Source organism: Ananas comosus, linkage group 3 (genome assembly GCF_001540865.1).
Source record: "Ananas comosus cultivar F153 linkage group 3, ASM154086v1, whole genome shotgun sequence".
NCBI lineage: Eukaryota > Viridiplantae > Streptophyta > Magnoliopsida > Poales > Bromeliaceae > Ananas > Ananas comosus.
The window spans coordinates 2,646,531-2,670,689 of NC_033623.1; the positions used below are offsets into that span (position 1 = coordinate 2,646,531).

The 24,159-nt window shown below is 32.5% G+C and overlaps 2 protein-coding genes across 3 annotated transcripts; both read right to left on the minus strand.

Moving 5' to 3' along the window:
• Positions 272 to 904, minus strand: LOC109707441 (transcriptional regulator SUPERMAN-like). The gene has a single exon (XM_020228690.1). The coding sequence runs from the start codon at positions 902 to 904 to the stop codon at positions 272 to 274; it is 633 nt and encodes a 210-aa protein (XP_020084279.1).
• On the minus strand, positions 9,620 to 20,990 carry LOC109707154 (probable alpha-1,6-mannosyltransferase MNN10). Of its 2 annotated transcripts, XM_020228256.1 has the most exons (5): positions 20,453 to 20,990; positions 19,030 to 19,062; positions 16,586 to 16,676; positions 10,770 to 11,030; positions 9,620 to 10,053 (listed from the first exon to the last, which is right to left on the minus strand). In XM_020228256.1, the coding sequence occupies exons 1-5, from the start codon at positions 20,954 to 20,956 to the stop codon at positions 9,953 to 9,955; spliced, it is 990 nt and encodes a 329-aa protein (XP_020083845.1). In that variant the 5' UTR covers positions 20,957 to 20,990; the 3' UTR covers positions 9,620 to 9,952. The 2 variants fall into 2 exon arrangements, with proteins under 2 accessions (XP_020083845.1, XP_020083846.1); XM_020228257.1 differs by lacking the exon at positions 10,770 to 11,030.

Genomic DNA, 24,159 nt, shown 5'->3' on the forward strand with positions numbered 1-24,159 from the left:
TAGATCGATCATCATTAATTGTTCTTGAATCTTACAAGAATATTCTAGAAATGATATTTTTTAGATAAATCTACATGCATGATATTTCAAGTTAATGGTAAAATATATACCCCCTCACATGAAGCACATAATTAGTAGTGGATATCTATCATTCCTTTCCAAACATAGAGTTGCGAAACAAGAAAAATAAAACAAAGCAAAAGAAAAAAAAAGGAAAAAAACACAAAGGAACATAATTGAGTACATGATCTGGAGATCGCAAATTAATTTTTTATGTGTACCCAAGTCTAAGCTCTAAATCCACATCGTCCTCCAAATCGTTGCACATTGTGACCTCCATGTCCAATCCCACAACCTCTTCCTTTGCACCACCATTTTTCTCAACCATGAGATCTTTCGACCGTCCTGCTCCGAATAATTCCTTCGCCACTTCGACGGGACTCAGCTCGTCGCGATTCGAGCACCGAGGTTCCGAAGAAGACACCCGCGGGAACGAGAGCGGAGAGAGCAAGGACGAAAACGTGTAGGTTGCTGGGCAGAACTTGGCATCAATGTTGGTGGTGGAATTAGGAGGTGGTGCAAGGTTGAGGTTTGGAATGTTAGGTTTACTGCCATCATGAAGGTGAAGGTTAGGACTAGGGTTAGGGTTAGGGTTAGGAATTGAGGTATCCCATGGTGGAGATTGCCTCAACCTAGCCCTATCTCTTCTGTGCACATTCATGTGGCCTCCAAGGGCTTGAGCTGATCTAAATTCTCTCTTGCAAAAGCTACAGGTGTATGACCTTGGAGGCCATGAGAGACCTCCTAAGAAGCCACCATAAAGAGGGTCTACCCCTTCTCTTCCTACTTGGTTATACCTCCAGAGCTCATTGTTAGCTCTAGAGCTTCTACCAAATCTATCCATGGATATGCTTCTCTACTGTGAACTCAAACCTTGAGAGGAACCAGTGCTAGCACTTGAACCTTTAAGGGGACCAACAACTAGATGACCAACTTTCTAAATACGTTGGAAGTTGTAACTAAAGAAGATGTCAAGTACTTAGTGCTCACTCACCTGAGCAGTACAATCATCATAACATGTATAAACTCTCTCTCTCTCTCTCTCTCTCTCTCTCTCTCTCTCTCTGTGTCTGTCTCAATTATTGCATGGACTGAGACCACTAGATTAGGGTTTCTGAAACTCAAAAAAACCTGGAGATCTTAGTGTACTGTGATCTACAATTAATAAAAAAGTTGAATATCAAAATTTTCATATTCTCCTCACTCATGAAAAAGAAGAACAAAGTTTTTCAGTCTCATGGGTTTTGCAACAAGCTACCAAATGCACGCCAAAGTAAAAGGTTTGGAAATATCATGAATTTTGATATGTGAACCATTTATGGTTATGAAACAATCATTTTTCTCAAAAATATTAAGCTACTAAAGAATAATTCGTTTTTAATCATTTATATTCTCTTTTCTCCCTCATATTAGGCCAGATTTTGACCACAAGCCCAACAAGTCGATTTCTTGTCAATGATTGGATATTGATCACTACGATTAAACCCTTGTTGGATTTGAAATCAATTAAAAGTTTGCTTTGACACCATATATATATATGGCACAACAACTTTTCTTGCATCTCCGCATTATTAAAAAAATGAAACAGCTGTTATTTTCTAAACAAATTAAGTTATCAAAGAACGGTGTGTCCAAGACGAGAACTTAAATTAAATAGGAGAAAATTAAATAAGACTAGGATCCTAACGAGACATAAAAATCTTTTGATAGAATTCAGAGCCTCATGCTCTAATACCAAGTTAAATTTTGTGAAACAACTGTTGTACTCCATGAGTTCAAGTTAGTAAACAATGATATTTTTATATTTTTATATTTAATGCTCCCCATAATTCAACATGATAATATAGCAGGATGTTCTGAATTCGTTTTTTACTGGCTAAAATTTTTGGAGAATAACAACTGTATTATTATATAATTTAACACGCATTCCATAGACCATGGTCCATGCAATAATAACTCTCTCTCTCTCTCTCTCTCTTGTACATAAAACTCATAAGTAGTGTTGTGTATATAGCTCTCGATCTGACGGAGGAGTAATGGGGGACACAGGAGTGCCCATCAAGTTGTGACCCCGAAACTGAAAATCCCATTCGCGGTACCTCCCTGCAAATGTCCCTTACCATAAGAGGCTAAAGCTTAGCAAATGCGGCAACCTGGGTGCTGTCACCTTATACCCCACTTTGCTCTTCTCGTCAACTGCATCTTCCAACTCGATCACCCTTAACTCTTCAGGGTTCTGCACGTGAGAGAGGAATGGGCACTTGATCATGAGATAGCTAGCTAGGTACATATATTTATTGGAACATTATACAAAATTAAAACATATGAATGAATGATAATGATATATATATGACCCTAACATTAGTTTGATGCCGATCGATCGGATATATATATATAGCTAGAGCATGTATGTATACACGGTCCCACTAGCTTCTTCGGCAACAGTAGTTGTTTGCAAACAAGATAAAATATTGTCTCATATATGTCCTACAGTCAAGAGATTCATCATTAAGTGAGATTTCAAAAGCTCTAGCTTGGCGTTGCTTCTACCTTTTCTGGCGAAAAGAATTTGTCGAAAGAGCTAGTTTTAGTATAATCTCTCTTCTAAACGTTTTAGCAAAGTAATACTTTCTACATCGGCGATAAAAGCAGAAGCTCTAATTCAAATTCGTTCGCAGAAAAAAGGGTATAGCATTACTCAAACAATACAAACTAATAAATTTCCGGAAAAGTTCGAACAGGCCTTTAGGTTTAGGCTAATATTTGATGGTTAGATATAGACTAGCACTTTAACATGGAAAGATCATGAGGGTCCTTTGATAAGATATCTTCAGTCCAAATGGAGTTTAATTTACATGTATATTTGTAGCTAGTTCAAGTTCTAGCCAGTAGTAAGGACACTTGGTAAGTGAAGTAGCATGAATTTGGAGGGACAGCACTTACTCCTCACAGTCATGACACAAATGAAGTGAAACACTGCATTGAATTCTTATTGTTTATGATTGATCACAAGTTGAACTTGAATTTGTGGATCTTAATTTGGTTTAGCTGGGCCTTGCATTAGAGCCTATATATTAGGCGTTAAATATTGTAGGGTGCAATATTGTTTAATAAAGTAATATTTAAATAGCACTGTTGAGAGAAACACTAGATTATAATATGTTTTTCTGCAGCAAAATCAAACAAGTTTGTAAGAAAAATATATCTTGCATGGCTTATTTATCTAATTCACAACAATTTCTCTTGAACACACATTAATTGAGTTGTCTAAATTAATTCTTTTCGCATGTCGTACTAAATAAGTTCTTTCTGCAGAATATAATAATGGCACCTAAAATCTACTTAAGCTTTCTAAAAAGGAGGAGATATATATGTATATATATGTATGCTCATCTACACACAAACTATGTAGATAGCAACTTATTAATTTGCTTGCGAGATTGAATCAAATGGAGCATTGGATTCAAGTTACAAACTAAGACTCCAAAGAACCACGCACCTTACCTCTCGCACAGTAGCTAGCTAGAGTTAACTTGTGATTTAGAGGTGCAAAAAAGACCCACGTGGGACAAAGGGATCCCACCAAACCCTAGCTAGCCTTAGATTTGGGAGACAAAGATACCCAATTGCATGAACCCCTTGTTTGCTAAATGGAGCTCTACCTTTAATATTGATTGCATGGCCAAAGCTGCAGATGTTACCCAGCAGAGATGACCAGTCCTTTGCTTCTTACTCACTCCAACTCAAATTAGTCTTTGCATTTTACAACCATCCTTTGGTACCCCTCTCACTGAGCCACTCCTAAAGCCCAAAAAAACCATACCAACTTTGTGAGTCATGAGTTTGACATGAAATCTCACCAGGGTTTCTTTGAAGTTCTTCTGATCTATAGGGATTTTTGATTGTCTACAGGGAATCTAACTTTGATGAGGCATCTAGCTAGAGGGGGGCAGAGCCACAAGGCTCATGATTGGTGGAGGTGTCACTTCCTACTATGAACACATTCCATCAATCTATCTCATCACAAGAAATATTAACTTGGTTTAAAAAAGAGAAGAAGAGAGAGAAGTCATAATTAAGCACCAAGTCTCTCAAGTCATTCAGCTTGAGGGACATAGCTCAGTGGATTGTATACCATATGAAGGTATTGCTTTTCATTGGTGGGGTGGGGTGAGGGGATAGGGTTGTGTCAAGAATATTAGCACTAGCAGGGAAAGAAGGGAAAAGGGAGGCAAAAGCACTTGTACACCATGCATCATTATTAGTAGCTATAGAGATGAATATTTTGACCAGTCTAGCTAGTTGGAATCAAACGCTTTGTGTTAAAGACCATTTCTACTTAATTTGTATCTTATTAATTAGATCAATATTTTGTATAAGATGGTATTGAGCATTAATTACCACTTCTACACCCTCTCATGAGATGGATATTGCCTTTCTTATTGGTGCACCTCGCAAAGTTTATTTAGGATCTGTTTGGCTTAGCAACCGGAGAAATAATTTTTGCATAATTAATTTTAGTTTGAAAAATTAATTTTGGTTATAAGTTGTAGAGCGTTGGTTGAGTTTAGATACAAAGCAATTTTTTGAAGTAATTTTGTAAAACTGTTTTGGCAAAATTTTTTTATTATTTGCAAATAATAAATTTTTTTACTAATTTTTAAATTATTTAAATTTAAATTTTGAAAGTTTAAATTTAAATCTAAACAAAATTTTAAATTTTAATATTCTAATTTTAAAAATAAAAAGTAAAACTTAAAAATTAAAACATTTCCACTTAAAATATAAAATATAAAATATAAATTTTAAATTTTAAATTTCAAATTTCAATTTAAAATCTCAATTTAAAATCTAAATTTAAATTTTAAATTTTTAAATTTGAAAGAATTTAAACTTTGACATGTCAACATATAAAACTTAAAATATAAAATATAAAGAGGCAATTACTTATATACTTCTGAAAAGTTTCTGACTTTCTGATTTAGCCCTCTTAGAAGTTTAATATTGAAAATACTCTTTTTACATTCCAACCAATTAGCAATATACCCCTAGAGTTAAATTCTATTAATGAACTGTTAGCAATAGCTGTGATCTCTATAAAATTACTATTTTGCCCTTTCAAATATACCTTTCTACCATCACCAACTTTTCTTATTTGCCCTTAAGTTAGGGCTACAAAAAGTATTTTGATTTTTGGTCTTTTCAAATAATTCCTTCTACCATCACCAACATTTCTTATTTGTCCTTAAATTAAGGGCAAAAGAGGCATTTTGATTTTTTTTAACTCTGGAAGATAACTAGTTTACGTTTAATCTAAGTTAACTTAAGGGGTGGTAACTATAGAAGTATTTTGGAATAACAGATGAACATATAAGAGTTATATTGAAAAGAAAAAAAAAAGTAGGGGTAAATGAAATATTTTTGAAGTTTCGAAGGGTATGAGCAATTATCTCAAATATAAAATATAAAAAATTAAATTTTGAATTTTAAAATTTAAAATTTGAAATTTGCAAATGAAAAATATATTTTCAAATTTAAATTATAAATTTTCAAAATTTAAATTTTATCTTAAATTTAAAATTTAAAATTTAAAAGTTGAATTTTGAAATTTAATATCTAAATTTAAAATTTAAAATTTGAGTCCAAAATTAGAATCAAATTTTAGAGAGCAGTTTTAGCTTTTTTTTTGTCTTGGGTCTCAAAAATCTGAAACCTGATTCTAAAAAATAGAATCAAATTTTGAAAAAGACGTTACCAAACTCTCTATTGAAGGAAAAATCACTTTCCACCCTAAAATCAGTTCTCAAAATCTAGACCAAACATCTACTTATTTTATCTCTACTATGCACTTAGAGTTGGGTATTACGACATATATATTATTAAATAAATTTCTATTAAATCATTCTTTTATGTAGTATCATCAAAAACAAATCTTGAAGTGCTAAAATTAATCTTGAGTCGATTTTTGATACATATATTTCATATAGATAACATAGTATCAGAGCCAGTCTTAAGCTGGTCCTATTCTTTCGAATTGTCTTGCATATAATTTTGTCTATTAACTTTTTTTTTCTCGTTCGTAGAGGTCAAGTCACAGTGCGCACTGTGACTTGACCTCTACGAAAGCACACTACGTTCGGCCGCTTGACTCTAACCAAACTTGGACGGATGGTTTTGGTTGGCCTTTGGCTTCAACTGAAGGACCCTAAATATCTGAGATTTCAGCATGGATCTCTAGCTAGATAGCTAAAATACCAGGCTAATGTAGCTACCTAGTGCCACTTCTACTACTTTCCTATTGAAGACTCGAACTATGCTATCATACTTTTATTGTGAACAAAGGAACTACTCCTACTTTGGATTGCCTGAATATATAATTGATACGTTGTTGTTGTTGTGGAAGAAGGTAGTGTCTCTCCTAATGTAGAATCACCTCAATAATTGATATGTTGTTGTTGCTAAGAAAGAAGGTGGTGTCTCTATTCGCCTGGGTTGTATTTACAGGCTTAGCTGCACCCCGAATCAAAGTTCGACTTTCCTGATGAACTCGAGTCTCATTTGAAAACTGAATCATGATGATTTCGGCCGAAATCTCGTTTGATAACTGACTTCGATAATCTCGGCTGAATCTCGAAAGTATATAATGCCCTCACATTCTCCCCCACATTATCTGATATGAGATTATTAGTGTGTCACATATTTTTTCCGTTTTAGGTCTGGACGTGCGTTCTCGTGAGCCGAATCACACACATAGCCTAAGATCACTAGGCAATGTGAGGTGACCATACACTTGCGGCCAATAAATCAGCTCCGATACCAACTATAGTGACTCAACACACTAGCACTAATAACTCGTTGTGTTCAAACCACCAGTTCTGGTGTGTCTGTCATATATAAGCCTCTCACACTCTCTCACCTTATCTGATATTAGACTATTAGGGTGCCACAATTCATCAGGCTGCTGAGATCTCTCATTACTCGATCCTATTCATCGGACGGCTAAAGTATTGCACAAGCACAATACTAGTAAAAGAAAGAGAGTTTGAAAGTAGGTCTATCACATTTTAATTTGTTTTGTCGATAACAATCTCAATCCTCCAATTTTCTCCCTATTGTTAGCTAACGCAGCGTTAATTCAAGTTCTCAATCAGCAGCTGATCTCGCCCAGTCTAAACTAAGCCCGTCACGGCATCAAATAATATCCCTCCGAACCCTTTCATGCGATCAACCCTGCATATATGTATTGAGTGTATAAGACAAGCTAGGCAATGCAAATTTCACATTCAATTTCATCCGAACTGTCCTTTTGCTCTTCAACTTCCTCGTACTCGAGATACGATATGTTGTTCTTTTTCGTTGTCCGGCGTTCGAAGTACCTTGGCCATTCATCTGTACGTATGCTCATAGAACTGCTCATATTGAGCAACCTGGAGACCGAGCTACATAAAAGAGGTTTGGGAACTTAACTAACTCTTTTGAAATGAACCCAGAGTCGAAATTGCAATCTTCGACAGCCAGTTTTTTGTGTCCAACCTCGGATATCTCCGAATCGCATTGTAACACCCCAATAGTTCAACATCGGGTGGGATATTAATTTCGATCAGTTTATATGAGGGCTACACGCTAGTAATAATAACTGAGCTTAAGCATTTTGGGCCGGTGATTTGGGCCCAACGAGTTATTATTGTTAGCGGGTTGGGTCGTTGCAATTGGTATTAGAGCCGAATACCAACCGAAAGTGTATGAGCTAAGTGCTATGCGGGACAAAGTGCTACACCAACGAATTTGGTGAGAGCCACCTCTTGAACCCGTAGGAGCCACCTCTAGAATCTCATATGGCCTGATAATTCTGATCCTAATCTGTTTGTAATCTAATTTGGACCCGACGAGTACGTCAGGGTCTAAATAGGGGGAGTTTGTAACGCCTCAATAGTCCCACATCGGATGGAATATTGATTTCGATCAGTTTATAGCTGGATTTAAGCATTTTAGGCCGGTGGTTTGGGCTCAACAAGTTATTATTGCTGGCGGGTCGGGTCGTTGCACGCATCCACTCCGGGTGGGCTTGAACCACGCCAAGTACGACTTAACAGGTTTATCAAGCTGCTGCTTGATGTTCGCAAGGTTCGCAATGGAGACCTCGAGTTCCACTTGGTAAAATTGCTCATGAAACTTGCGTTCGCTATCCTCCCAATCTCAAATAGAATGTTTCGACGAATTATTGCACCGCACAGCATGTGTTAGAGACAAAACTTAACATCAACAACTTGAAGGCCAGATGGGCTGCAACTTCACCACACTGGGTCGAGAATGGGGAGCCTATTGAACTACTTGAAAAAATTTATTTATTTATTTATTTTCTGAGAGATAGGTAGCACGCTATCCGCTTCGTTTATTTCATTTAGAAATAAACTTAGCTAAAAATGTGAATCAACTAGGATTGGAACTTAGATCTCGGGTACCAACCACCAAGCCCTTTGCCACTTGCTCTAGGGACGATCGGTAACTACTTAAAAAAGTTAAAAGGGTCTAATTGTCAAAAACTAAAGTTCATGTGCTTTTTGCCAAAAAAATAAAGTCCATGAGCAATGCTACCAATAAATCCCAAAAGGGGTGAATATATCATACACACTATTCATCCATCAAGTGAGATTATTTTACTTATCGCGCAATCTAATTAACTAGTAAAATAACCTGATCCATTAGATGGACAGGTATATATATCATACACCCCAAAATATTTTGTACAAATAGCTTTTTCTGAAGTTCATAATGTCACTATACATTTTTCCCTCCCAAAAAAATGTTCAACTACATAACTTAAAGTAGATACATAAAAGCATCATAATACTGCACATTATGCATGATCCATCCTCTTAATTTGTTGGGAAAGGTATATATGTATATGCATACACAAGGATATATTGCCAAATAGCATATATAGCTACACAAACTGTTTATTTGATCCAACTCGGGTGGTTAATATGTTAACTCATTACATCAATATATATATATATATATATATATATATATATATAGAGAGAGAGAGAGAGAGAGAGAGAGAGAGAGAGAGAGAGAGAGAGAGAGAGAGAGAGAGTAGGACTACTATACTCTTATGAGTATAGGGCCATTCGTACTCATAAGTTGTTGTCGATGATGGAGCTTCCGAATTGATAATCCCCTCTGTTAAATATGATGTAGAGTATTTGAAACTTCTAGAAAATAAATTTCGTAATTTTTCGAAATCATAATAAAGTCCATCAAGAGGGTATAAAATGAACGGTCAAAATCGAAGGACGTCCTAAAAATAGATGATCGGATTCTTCAATTTAAGATCGGAGTTATTGATCTTTATTTAGGTAGTGAATGAAATTTTCTATTAAAAATTCAACCTATTCCAATTTTTTTACACCGCTAAACTAGTAAGTATCACATACCGGCCGTTAAAAATTGTCAATTTTGTGAACTTTTGATCGTAAGGTAAATGATATCGAAAAATTATAAAATTTGATTTCCAAAAATTTTAAATGTGCTAGATAATATTTAACGGTATGGATCGTCGATTCGGAAGCTCTATCATGGAAAACGACTTATGAGTACGAAAGCAATCGTACTCATAAGAGTATATATAATAGCCGGACTCTATATATATATATATATATATATTGAGCTTTTGATATATATGGGCCAAAAAACTGTCTACATGAATATTGACCTTTAAGTGTGTATAAAGCTATGGATTGAAGTAGTACTGCTTTATTCTAATTTACAGCTTTTTGGTTCCCCCTAGTTTTCCCTTTTTTTTAAATTATTCCTATCATATTTTATTGTTCCTATCTTAATTATGAAAGTAATTTTTTAATTATTAACAAAAAAAATTCAGTAATTAACTTTAACTAGTACTCATCATTTCTTGGAGTATTTTTGCTGTCCACCTCTTTTTGTCATCTATGCCCGCAAGGTGCACCATGAAGTCTCCATCAGAATAGGCTCCTGTAGAAACAAATATCTTTTTGTTACTTATTTTTGTTGCCTATAATATATCTATATTTTTACATAGTTATTCTGTAATTTGATAAATATATCAATTATTATTCCCTAGTTTATACATTTTATTATTTTAGTATCTTACTTAAAGGAAATAAAGATAAAACCATAAAGCAAATAGTTCAAACCACAAAGTGGCACACTAAGGGCGCGTTTGTTTCATCAAAATAAAATTTCAGATTGAAACAGGCTTTCAGATGAACTAGAGTTCAAGTAAAAATTATTTTGATTCTGTCGTTTTTGTTTTTATTGTAGTAGAATTAAAGTTTTTGTTTTTTGTTAGGCATAAATTAGTCTATAGATGCATGGTAGAGATGGATTATTAGGATAGGCATTAATTTATAACCGAAAACTATTTTGCCTCGCTCCACTTTCAGTAAAATAAATATACTGCACCAAACAACAGGAAAGGATTAAAACGTACAGAGTGTACCAGAACTATGGACCATTTTAAATCGATTACCAGCTCCTTCAAAGTTTTAATATTACTATCTAATCTCTCAATTTCTTTAATTTGAGTCGGTCAACTTTTAATTTAAAATTTAAAATAATTGTTTATTATAATAAACTTATAGCTGTAAAAAATTATAAAAAATATACTACCTAAACATGTAAAAATAAGCTATAAATTTAAAATGCAAAATTCAAAATTTAAAGTTAACCTCTCCAGGTGGAGGCGGGGGAGATGAAGAGACGGTAGAGGGACTTGGGGGTGGGGGTCCAGGGGTAGGAGTTGAAGAGGCACTGCATGGGGGAGACGCGCACGTGCGCCCGCGATTCCTCGGCGGAGAGCGCCGCGATCAGGTGCTGCATCGCCGCGTTGTCGCCGCTCCTCGTCGACCCCAACCGCACGAACGACGTCGCGTTCCACCACGCCTCCAGAAACCGCTCGCTCCACGCCGATCGCCGCACCAACCACACCCCTGCCACCCTTTTTTTTTCATTTTTTTTTTTATTTCCTTTTTTAATAAGATACTAAAATCAAATATTATTATTATTAAATATGATATAACAATATATATATATATATTATATATATATATATATATATATATATATATATATATATATATATATATATATATAATTGAGCTTCTATACTTTTAAAAGCCACCAGAGTCATTGTGCTTAAGTTTTTAGCTCTTGAATAAGAGATGTGCGATTAAAATAATGTGGACGCCCTAGGTTGAGTGGGTTGTGTTTGAATAGTATAATCTAACGGGTGAAAATGATCAAAGGCGTAGATCTAACGGAAAAAATTTACAGCACCAAGTGCTTAATATTTTTAAAAGCACCATAGCCGGACTCATAATATATATATATATATAATATATATAGAGAGAGAGAGAGAGAGAGAGAGAGAGAGAGAGTAAGGCTACTGTGCTATTAAAAATATGCAGCTTTTATGCTCCTAACTTTCTAACCATGATGGTTAGATAAGAGAGAAAAATAAATTAGGAAAATTGCTGTGTTCCTAATATACACAGTAGCCCCCCCCCCCCTCTCTCCTCTCTCTCTCTCTCTCTCTCTCTCTCTATATATATATATATATATATAGAGTGAGGCTACTATGCTATCGGAAGCACGGCCTTCCGTGCTTCCAGCTCGTTTTCGATGTTGCGACTTCGAATCGCGATCGGCTCGTTAAACTTGATCTAAGAGTATTTGGAGTACCTAGAAAATAAATTTATTATTTTTCGATATCATTTGCCTAGTGATCGAATGGCTCAAAATCAACAAAATTTCAATGCCGTAGTGAGCCGTTTGCAAGTTTAACGGTGTAGAAATATCAAAATCACGTGAAATTTGATAGAAAATCTTTATACTATATAAAACAAGATCAATATTTTGATTTAAATTTCAATGTCGTATTATTACATTTTGTAAGATTTTTATTTTCAGCCGTTGATTTTGAGCCTCTTCGTTCACTAGGCAAATGATATCGTAAAATCATAAAATTTATTTTCTAGGTACTTCAAATACTCTAGATCAAGTTTAACGGAGCCGATCGACGATTCGAAAGTCGCAACATCGAAAACGAGCTGGAAGCACGGAAGGCTCCATGCTTCCGATAGCATAGTAGCCTCACTATATATATATATATATATATATGCGTTATTTTTTATTTATTTTTTACTATTATTCAAAATTTTTAAATTATCCAAATATTCTTCTGAGCCTCAATTCATATTAGCAAATAAAATTAGATCAATTAGTGATTAATAATAAAATTTATTAAATTTGATAAAATTCTTAATAAAACTAAGTATAAAAATCAAGATTTAAGTGTCGTGGTACATGATCGTGCAGGAAACTAGCCGGCATGATGTATGCCGAGCCGTACAGGTCACAAAAAATATATGTGCGTCGACACGTAATGGTATGAAATATTTATTTTCTTTAGCAACAAAATATGACAACTATATATTATATATTTTTATCAAATCTTTTAACTTTTATTAAGAAAATTACTTACAATTTTAAGAATATAGGGTTTTGAATTGTGCCATCGGTACGAGAGCTGTATCGTACCGATATTTTGCTTGCACGATATGGTACGATAAATACAACCCCTACCGATTGACACTTTAATCCTTCGAAAAAACTAGTTAATTAAAAAAAAAAAGAGAAGTCGAAAAGATTCTATAATAAAATTTGAGGGTCTATTTCGTAATCGCCTACGGTTGAGGGACTCTTCAAGCCAAAACAAGATTTTGAGTTTGAAAATCAAAGTAGAAATTGTTACTTCATGTTTTCTTTTTTTGTTTTTTTTTTCTTTTTTGAGAGAAATAAATAGCACGCTACCCATTTCGTTTCGTTTATTTCATTTAGAAATAAACTTAGCTGGAAATGTAAATCAATTAGGATTCGAAATTGCGTTTCGGGTACCAACCACCAAGTCCTTTGCCACTTGCTCTAGAGTCGGTCGGTGTTACTTCATGTTTTTTATTCAAATCTACAGAAGAATTATTTCGAACGATATAAAGTAAACAATGTCTTTGAGCTCTTCGAACTTTTATTATTTAGGGTTCTAAACTCTGGGACATGAGACTAATGACTCCAATATCACGTGACCTGAAAGATCAATCATATATAATACAATCCAAAAATTGTCGTAATAATAGAATTAATTATCCTACCAAGTTACTAGCACAAGTAGCAAAGGACTTGGTAGTTGCTATCTGAGATCTCAAGTTCGAATTCTAGTTGATTCATATTTTCAACTAAGTTTATTTCTAAAAGAAATAAATGAAGCGGGTACTATACTACCTTTCTCTCTCTCAAAAAAAAAAAAAAAGAATTAATTTTCCTAATTCTCGATTACATGACTCTTTAACTTTCACCTAAATTTTCTGCAACTTGGGCTTGTGGGGATCCAGAATAAGCTCATGGAATTGGTGTTGATGAATGAAAATAGAATAGCCCATGTTATACCTACATGGGCTAAAAGACTCAGGTCTGATAAAGAATGGCCTAAATTTGCTCAGATCTTTGTTTGGTTACTTTATCTTTTTGCAAGATAATCGATTTACTTGTATATAGAAGTGTTTACAGTTTGGCTCCAAATCGAAAATCAAATTGATCCAAACAAGGTAAGATAACTTGGTTTGGTTTTGCAAATGGCAAAAATTAAAAAAGTCGCTGACTAAAATTTTCTAATAATGATCAAATTTGATTACATATTAACATATTTTTCAAAATTCTATATTTACGATTAAATTTTTTTGTGCGTAACGTTCATAACGATTCAATTTTGATTCTTTAAATTACAAATTAACTTGTAAAAGATAGAAAATCAAAAAATCTAACTGTTTTAAATCGAATTTTGATTCTTAAACTTCCGGTTTGGTTTCGATCAGTTTTAAGGATAAATCAGCCCGGCTCGGTTGCAAATTTGTTCAAGCCGAAAAGTTCAATTTGGTGGTTTAAAAATCGCGTAAAAACTGAACCAAATTGAACCAAACCGAACCATTTACAACCCTAGATGTATACCTCTGTAATATTTCACTTTTCATTACATGCAAATCCATTGAAAGTTTAAGATTATTTTGCAAGGATTTGTATATATGAGTATTGATATTGAGGACCCTACATGTATACCCGTACTTTTTTAAAAAAATCTTTATTTTGCGCATTCAAAATTTAAAATTGTAGCACTTAAATCTTACATTATTACTATTTTGTCATCGTTCCGTGCATATATTGCATGATACAACTGGATAACTACAAATATATCCAATTTATCTCATAAATGAGAACAAACGAAAAAAAATAATTAGTATCACTTTCATAAAGTTATTAAATTTGAGAAAAAGTAAAAATTTCTTGTGCACTCTCACTACTTGTAATTAAAGGTATCATAGGTATCCTGAGTAATTCATTTGCCTATATTAGGGATGCAAACGGATCCGGATTGATGGAGCTCCCACCCCGATCTGCCCCGAATGGGACAGTAAACGAGAGAAAATAAACAAATTCGGGGCGTAAAATGAGGCAATTTTTATGATCCTAGATGGATTCAAGGTAGAAAATGGAAAAAATTTTGACCCGTTTTGAATCCGCCCTGCCATGATCCGCCCGAATCCACCCCGAATTCGCTCCGAAAATTATTTATATTTTAAAAATATTTTTTTAAAAATAATGTGTTTACAACAAAAAAAAAAAAAAATTCAAAATACAAATAAATTAATGCTCTCATTTCTCATGTATTTGAAATTTTGAATTTCGCTTCGAATTGTTATTGATATTTTTTATTTTTATAATTAATGTTGTTAATTATATATATAATATTATTAAAAATTATTAATTTATATTTTATAAAATATTAATAATATTATAATTTTATTAAAAAATATTAGTTGGCGAGGCGGAATGGAGGGGCCGGCGAGAGGCGGGTTACAAGGTGGGACGATTATGGGATATATTTTTTAATCCGTCATGGATTCGGGGCGGGAGGCAGGGCCATGGATTATTAGTTGTTGCCCCGCCCCTCCCCCCCAGACACCCGTTTACATCTCTATGCTATATTATACAATTTATGTAAGAATAGCAACGGAATAGTAATGATACTGATTAAGTACTAAGTATCGTTTGGTTCGAGGATAAGCAAAGTGACTATTTCAGGAATAGGTATAAATAGGTATAAGCGGGGATTAGATCAATTTTGCGTTTGGATAAAATTGGGTTTATTCTGGAAATAAAAATAATAGCGTTTGGATAGATTAGATGGAATAAGAAGATATGGTTTTATAAATAAAAATAATCATATATCCTCTTATTATATTTGAATTTAAATTTTAAATTTTTAAATATATATATTTAAATTTAAAATTTTAACTTTGAAATTTTAATTTGAAACTTAAAATCTCAAATTTTAAATTCAAAATTTTAAATTTAAATTTCAAACTTTAAATTTAAGATCAATTTAATTTGAAAAATAAAAATATCAATTTTAAATTCAAATTAAAATATCAAATTTAAATTTAAATTTAAAATTATAAACTTTAATTTTGAGATTATATAGTATAAATTTAAAAATTTACATTTTATTTTTCATTTTTAAAATAAGAATAGGGTGGGAACAATTAATAAAAAATAATTATTATAATAAATGTATAAATTTTTTTAAAATTCTACTTAAACTTAAATTTAATAAAAAGAATTTATTATAATATTAAATAATATCTATAAATTTATTATAATATTTAAATATAAATAATAATTATTAATATAGTACAATAATAATTTTATAATAAAATACTGTATATAATATATAAATTTTAAAAAATTAAATTTAATTTTAAATTTTTAAATAAAATAGGGTGGTAACAATTAATAAAAACTATTTATTATAATAAATTTATAAATTTTTTAAAAATTCTAATTAAACTTAAATTTAATAAAAAATTTATTATAATATTTAAATATAATTTATTATAAATTTTATTATAATATTTAAATATAAATAATATGTATTAATATAGTACTATTAATAATTTTATAATAAAAATAATGTATTATAATATATAATATATTATATTTATATAATTTAGTTTTAATTCAATTCATAATTTTAATTAAGTTTGAAATTAAGCATGGGAATAGTGCTATTCCACCAAAATGGTGGAATAGCAAATTTCTTACTATTCCGGGATAATCGGGAATAGCAAGGTTTGACCGCGATAAAATATTCCAGCCAAATTTCATCCCGTTTGGCGGAATAGCGGGGATAACTTTTGTTATCCCCGCTTATCCCGGGGCCAAAAAATTTTAAATTTTTTTAGGAGAACATTAATAATAGATATTTTTAAAAGATTAAGACAAATTATAAAAAATTTCTGTATTTTAATCCACTTAATTCCACTTCTATCGACTTCCAATTATTAATAAATCCAAACTAGAAGATGAAAACTTAGAAGAAAAAAAAAAAGAAAAAGAAAAGAAAGAAAAAAAGAAGAAAGGGTTTTATGATCATTACCTGCATTAATTCCACCAAAATCCTCTGTGACGACCAGATCAGGGGATGCGTCGAAATCGCTGTGCCCAATCGCGGAAAGCAAAATGCTTTCCTGTAAAACATCCATTCATACCAATAATTTAGAAGAGGACAATAGGGAGGCGCGTTCAATTAATGGACTAATCCTAACCCAACATAAAAATTTAAAAGATTCAATTATTTGTATCTCCATCAAGATTAGGACTATCAGCGAACCGAACACGAGCGAGCTGGAGCTAGCTCGTAGTTCGACTCATTTAACAAACGAATCGAACACGAGTTGGCTCGCAACTCGTATTCGGTTTATTTATTAACGAGTCGAAAACGAGCTCGCTCATAAATAAAAAGTTCAATTATCTCCCTACTACTACTACTAAATAAAAAGTTAAAAAAAAATTAAAAAATTAGAATCTTAATTTAATAATTAAAATTTATAAAATATTTTTTCCTTTTTTTTTTTTTTTTTTACCATTTGGGTTAGCCTAAAGTCGAACTAGTAGAAATTTGTACTATACATATACATAGATATTCATGGTACAAAGTGCACGGCTAAAAATAAAATTTCTACAAAAAATTATGATGTAGTATTACAATTTTCAATTAGAAATATTAATCTTACTATAAATTGTATAAAAATTTTTCTATCAAAATTTTATTTTATTTAAATACTTTTACACTGTTAAATATATAAACGACACATATCAATTATAAAAATTATTGATTTTGAATCCTTACGGTCAAAATTATATCAAAAAATTATAGAATTTATTTTTAGGTACTTTAAATACGTTAAATCAAGTTTAAAGAGGTCAATAGCCGATTCGGAAGTTCTATCATAAAAAACGATATAGAAGTGTATAGAAGTCTCCATCCTCTTAATAGCTAATCCTACTCTCTCTCTCTCTCTCTCTCTCTCTCTCTCTCTCTCTCTCTCTCTCTATATATATATATATAGAGTGAGGCTGAAGCACGGAGCCTTTCGTGCTTTCAGTTCGTTTTCGATATTGTGACTTTCGAATCGTCGATAGGTTCCGTTAAACTTGATCTAGAGTATTTGAAGTATCGAAAAAATAAATTTTATAATTTTTTGATATTATTTGTCTAGTGATCAAAGAGATTCAAAATCAATAATTTTAATGACTGTAGTGAGCCGTTTGCAAGTTTAATAGTGTGGAAATATTCAAATCACGAGAAATTTTGATAGAAAATTCTTTATACTATATAAAACAAGATCAATATCTTTGATCTAAAATTTTAATGTCATATTATCATGTTTTGTAAGATTTTTATTTTCAGCCGTTGATTTTGAGCCTCTTCGTTCACTAGGCAAATAATATCGAAAAATCGGATAATTTATTTTCTAGGTACTTCAAATACTCTAAATCAAGTTTAACGGAGCCGATTGACAATTCGAAAGCCCTAATATCGAAAAAACGACCTGGAAGCACGGAAGGCTTCGTACTTCCAGAAGCATAGTAGCCTCACTCATATATATATATATATATATATATATNTATATATATATATATATATATATATAGTCCAGCTATTATACTCTTATAAGTAGTCTCCGTAATACTCATAAATTTTCAGCTGTTAGATCTACCTCTTTAATCATTTTCACCCGTTAGATCATACCATTCAACTAATCACCTACTCAACCTTAGAGAATCATTATTATTCTAACTAGAAATTACTATTATCTTAATAGCACATCCTTCATTTGGCAGACGAAAATTTATAAGTATAAAGCAATATATACTTATAAGAATATAATACCCCTACTCTATATATATATATATATATTCTGGAGCTATATCGAGTTGACTCGAGCATTGCTCGTGTCCGCCTCGTTTATTAAAAACTAATCACAAATAATTGTTGGATTGCCAACACTAATCACAACTTTCCAATTGATATACTATGTTTTAAAAATTTTTAATAAATAATCTTTTTAGCTAAATTAAAACAAAAAAATCTCTGGCACTTTAGCTCCCCGCGTAGTTACGTACTGCATTAGAATTTTTGCTATTACTCTTTCTATTTTGCCTTTATTTTAAATAGCTCCAAAAATAAAAAATAATTGTTAAATTCAACTATAAAAATTTTGTAGAAATAAATTGACAAATAAAGTTGGCAATAATTAACACAGTAGAATTTATATAAATTAAACAGAATTATTTAACAAATTATCAATTTTGATAGCATTAACAAATTAGAAATCTCTTTTATTTATTATTGATATATTGATATTTATAATATAGAGATTTTTCATTAATTAGCTTACACACTATGAATTTACCAATATATTATTAAAAACGATAACATCCCATTTTTAGCCTGATCTAAAATAGTAAAAAAAAAAAAATGAGATTTTAAAAATTAAAATAAAAAAATGTGGCGAATTATTAAGGGCACGCTCTTACCAGTGAAATGTTTGGATTGGTTATCACTGTGTCCTGAAATGCAATAAAAAGGTACTTAATATATATATCAAAGTTACAACGTACACAAGAGAAAGGTAAATATGTAAAGAAAACCCTCAACTTTAGAACGTTTTGAAATGGGCTTTTCAATCCTCTAAGAATTTGATAATTCTGATATAATTTTACCGAAATGCCTACTTGATTAAACAGAATAGTAGTCAAATTCGAAGAATGAAAAGTGTAGGGGTTGTTTTGAATATTAACATTGAAATTTATGTAAAAAAAACCCTCCACAATTATAGCACATTTTGAAATGGAGCACGCAAGTATTAATTTCTTGTTCTAGTAAATTCGAGAGTGATTTGCTGAATTTAATTTTTCTGAATGTATTTTAGTAAATAAAATTACAGAGCTCATTAATCGTCAACAAGTTACAGCTAAAAAAATTGTAAATTTCAACATTCCCAAATCAATCTCCAGAATAACTTAAATTTTCTTTTTAAAAAAAGTTCAAAAACTTGAAAGCAGTGTCAATTAAAAAAAAAAAAAGTACCCATTTCAAAGAGTCTGTAATTGAGGGGTTACTTTCTCCATAGAATTTGTACCAAAATTCAAGTAGACAAGTCCAATTTCAAAATAGACTAAAGTTTGAGGGTTCTCGATGCATTTGGTGTGATAATAATGCCTTTTTATGAGCGTATTTCCATTAGTAGCGTCGCTTAAAATTGAAGGCCAAATTGCATTTTGGTCCTCAAACTGAAAGATACGTGATATTTCGACCATCATGTGTAATTTTTTACTCAGTTCAAGTAAATATTGGGCATTACAATTTAATTAGTTTAATTAGATCGAAATATTTTGCTAATGCAACAGTAATATAAAAATATTATGATTAATAATATAATAATAATAATTAAAATACCACATCGTTTTAATTATAGTAATTTAAATATTTTAAATTTAAAATTATAATAAGGTTAAAATATAGAAAATTATTTATAAATGTCTGATTTTTTTTTTTCCTGCTGACTTCCAAAAAAATATATTTTTTATTTTTCAAAATTTCAAATTGATGCATTTAATTCGACCACTATTATGTTTATTTTTTATAATTTATACCAAAAATATCTTTAAAAATAAGAAAAAAATATATAAGGAGAGATTTGATCATTTTGTTCTCTCTATTAATACAATAACTCTGTGAAAATATTTTTCAAATTTTAAAAAGACATAATATAGATTTTACATGAGGAGTTTTCTATATTTTAGTCTTATAAGAAAATATATGGTTTGAGGACTAAATTCTCATGGCTTCATAGATTGAGGACCCACTGTGCAATTTAGCGATTAAAATAAAAAAGAAAAGGAAAGAAAAGACAAACGCAGCAAACGAAGGGGAACTTGTTTTTTTGGGGGGACTTACGGCGTCGTTCCAGAACACCCAGTCGTAGCTGGGGAGCAGCGATCGGACGGCGAGGATCTTGCTCCAGCTTGGGGGGCGGCGGGGATCGACGGCTCCGCGGGCGTCCACGTAGTCGTAGCCCATCCGCGCCGCGTACCCCCTCTTGTTCCCTTCCACCGCCTCCATCACCCCTTCGAACGACCTCCTCCCCCCTCCCCCTCCTCCATTCCCCTCCTCCGCGGCGAAGCTCACCATCGCGATCCTCCGCCGCCGCGGCTGCCCCGCCGTACCCTCCGCCCCACCTCCGGCGACGGCGGAGGCGGCGACGGAGCAGCGGCGGCCGAGGGCGTTGGCGCGGCGGAGCGCGGCGGGGGCGGCGGCGTGGACGAGGAGGAGGAGGAGGAGGAGGAGGGCGAGGGTGAGGAGGAGGAACCAGGAGTGGCGGCGATGGAGGAGGAGGGGGAGGAGGAGGAATTGGGGGCGGGGGCGGGAGCGGGAGCGCCGATCGGGGAGCCGAGGAGGCATCGGAGGGAGGAGACAGATTGGATTTGAACTTAGGGTTTTGNAAGGTAAGAGTCATTTTCTTCGTCTTCTCCTTTTTCTTCTTTCTTCTACGGCAGCGACGATTTTCTATAAAAATAAATATTATTTTTTTAGTTACATTTGGTTCAGGTATAAATAAGAACGATCTATTTCAAGAATAGATATAAGTTCAAATATAATCAGAAATTAAACCAATTTATTCATTCCTAGAGCAAGTGACAAAGCTTGTGTTTGGTTCGGGATTAAGGGGTGGGATAACTCTTATTTCCAAACATGATTTTAGAGGGTGGGATTAGCTAACTCCACCCCATCCAACTACTCCAACCAAACAAAATATTATTTTACTCACTATTCTTTTTATCCCATCTACTTCAACCAAACACTATTTTTTTTAATCCTGAACTAACTCCAATTCTCAATCAAACACAAAAATAATCTAACACCACCTTAACCCTGAACTTAACCCTATCTTTGGAATAACTAGTTTTTCCTTAACCCCAAACCAAACGGTAATAAAGCGTTTGGTGGTTGATACCCGAGATCCTAATTTCGAATTCTAATTAATTCACTAAACGAAACGGGTAGCGTGCTACCTGTCTCTCTCAAAAAAAAAAAAAAAAAAAAAATTAAACCATTTTAAATTAGGATGAAAATTAGGTTATTCTTAGGAATAAAATAACAGTGTTTGGATAACCAATTTTAAATTTGGATGAAAATTAGGTTATTCTTAGAAATAAAATAATAGTATTTGGATTGTTTGTTGAACAAAAAAAAATAAAAATAAAAATTTTAAAATAAAATTATTTTATCTAAATAATTAATATTAAAATATTAATAAAAAATAAATAAATTTATTAGCTATGAATATTATATAAAATAATAAAAATATATTAATTAATTAATTAAATATAAAAAATAATTTGATTTTTTTAATTAGTTAATAAATTATTTTAACTAGTTAATTAAAAAAATAATTAGATTAATAAAAATATTAATGGTTCATCAATATAAATATTAGTTTATGTACAAATACATTAAATTATGTTAAGAATTTTATAGGTTGGCGAATTTCGTAAAGTTGGTTGGAGTCTTGAAGAGTTGATCGCAGAAGTTTTGAAGAAAAGATTCAAATTGAAAGAATAAGACTCATTCGGAAAGCTCGACACCCAAGGTATAAAGAAAAGATTATTTGTGGTGAATATACCTAATTAGACTAAGTTCAGAAGGTTTAGATTACTTCAAAAACTCTTTACTGAACTTTTCTGTGTTCTGGGACCGGTCCCTGAGGTCAAGAGACCGGTTCCTCTAAGGTCCTCACTGCGTGAACCTTGATGCAACCGGTCCCCTATAATGAGAAACCGGTTCCCGAACCATGGTGTTTCTGTCGCGCAGGGAGGGATCGGTCTCAAGCTTGAGAGACCGATTTTCGAACGTTGGGATTTTTGTCACGCAGCGAGGGACCGGTTCCTCACTTGAGAGACCGGTCTCTCACAGACCGGTCTTCCGGTCTCTTAGGACGACACAGGTTTTTAAAAAGGACTTTTTGCAATCCTAGTCTACTTCTAAGTCTTCTAAACATATAAATAAGCTATGTGGGTCATCAAAAAGTTTAAGGTTTTGAATATTTACTGATTCTAAACCCTAGAAACTTATTTTTCTCCGTTCAATGCTTCGATTCACATAATGAGTTTCTAATAACCAACAATCGGCTTGATTCTTCGTTTTTACTCGATACTTCTTACGAGAATCAAGTAGATGGTTGATTAAAGGTGAACCCTCATAGCTTATGGTTTTCAAAAGTTAAATCACCACAAATCTTCGATTCTACAAGCTCCGGAAGGAGGTTCGGCGCGTGGATCTTGCGTGAAGCCGAGGATTCGGTGGACGCTTCGAGGAATTGAGGCGTTGACGCTGCGAGGAGTTGCAGCAAGGTCGATTGGAGGATTCCTATCGATCGAGGACCGGCGAAGATCGTCATCTACGGGAAATCGGTAAATTGAGTCGTGTGTTTTGGTCTAAATCACTTGTACTCATGTTTTCTTAATGGATTTTCTTTGCGTGATTGATCCCGTGAATTTTTTACTCCGATTTGGAGTTTTCCTACGTTAAATTCTCGGTGTGTTCTTTTATTTTCCGCTATTTTGTTTTATTTGCATCGAGATTTTTGAGTTTGCCGTTTTTACACCTATTCACCCCCCTCTAGGTGTTACTTACCTTTTAGATCCTCGGGATCCATATCTTACAAATTATTAATAATTAATTATAAATAATAATTAATTAATTATTTTATTATTTAAGTAATAAATAATGATTTGAATGTATTAATTAGATTAATTAATAATTTAATACTATAATTAAAATTAAATTTAGATTTTATTAATCTTATTTTTACTTGGGAACAAGCTTGTTTCTTGAAAAATGATGGAATAGCAGTTTCAGTCTTTTACCAGATTATTTTAAAAATCTGAGAACTACTGTTCTTGGATATCGAACACAGTGTTTGAAAATAAATAGGGGAACAAGAATTTATTCCCCCCTTATTACCGAGCCAAAATTTTTTAACACGTTCTTGATAGACGGACGTGATTTAACATTCTTGCATTTTGTTATATATAAATATATAACATACGAGAGTTCCGGTTTAATCCTAATTTTAATTTCTGTAACGGCTCTATCTCCGAAGATAAGAAAATTAGATTCGAAATGTTTCGCTTTTTTACAGATTGTGAATGAAAACGAACTACAAGCAAAAATTTCTGTCTACAATTCAAATTTGAAAATTAAAATTATAATAAGAGATAGATCTTAATTTTTATAAAGTTTTAACAGAAGATAGTCGAGATGGTTCTTCCATAAAAAAAGTATGAGAAAAACCGGTCGTCCTTAGAGCAAGTGGCAAAGGACTTGGTTGTTGGTACCTGAGACCTAAATTCGAATTCTAGTTCATTTATATTTCCAGCTAAGTTTATTTCTAAATTAAATAAATGAAGCGGATAGCGTGCTACCTATCTCTCAAAAAAAAAAAAAGAGTATGAGAAAAAGAACTTTGTTCTTCTTTTTTTCTTCTTTGATAGTGATGTTTACTTTACACAATATATTATTATTATTTTTTGGATAGTTTATTACTTAATAATGAAATACCTGTTAGTTTGGTGAGGCAAAGTTGGTTCTTCTTATGTGGGTAA

Coding starts and splice junctions, on each gene's coding strand:
- LOC109707441 (XM_020228690.1), bottom strand. CDS start 904: ATGGATAGATTTGGTAGAAGCTCTAGAGCTAACAATGAGCTCTGGAGG.
- LOC109707154 (XM_020228256.1), bottom strand. CDS start 20,956: ATGCCTCCTCGGCTCCCCGATCGGCGCTCCCGCTCCCGCCCCCGCCCC. Junction 16,677..19,029: donor CCAATCCAAACATTTCACTG/GTAAGAGCGTGC, acceptor GATGTTTTACAG/GAAAGCATTTTGCTTTCCGC. Junction 10,054..10,769: donor CCCCGCCTCCACCTGGAGAG/GTTAACTTTAAA, acceptor TTGTTTCTACAG/GAGCCTATTCTGATGGAGAC.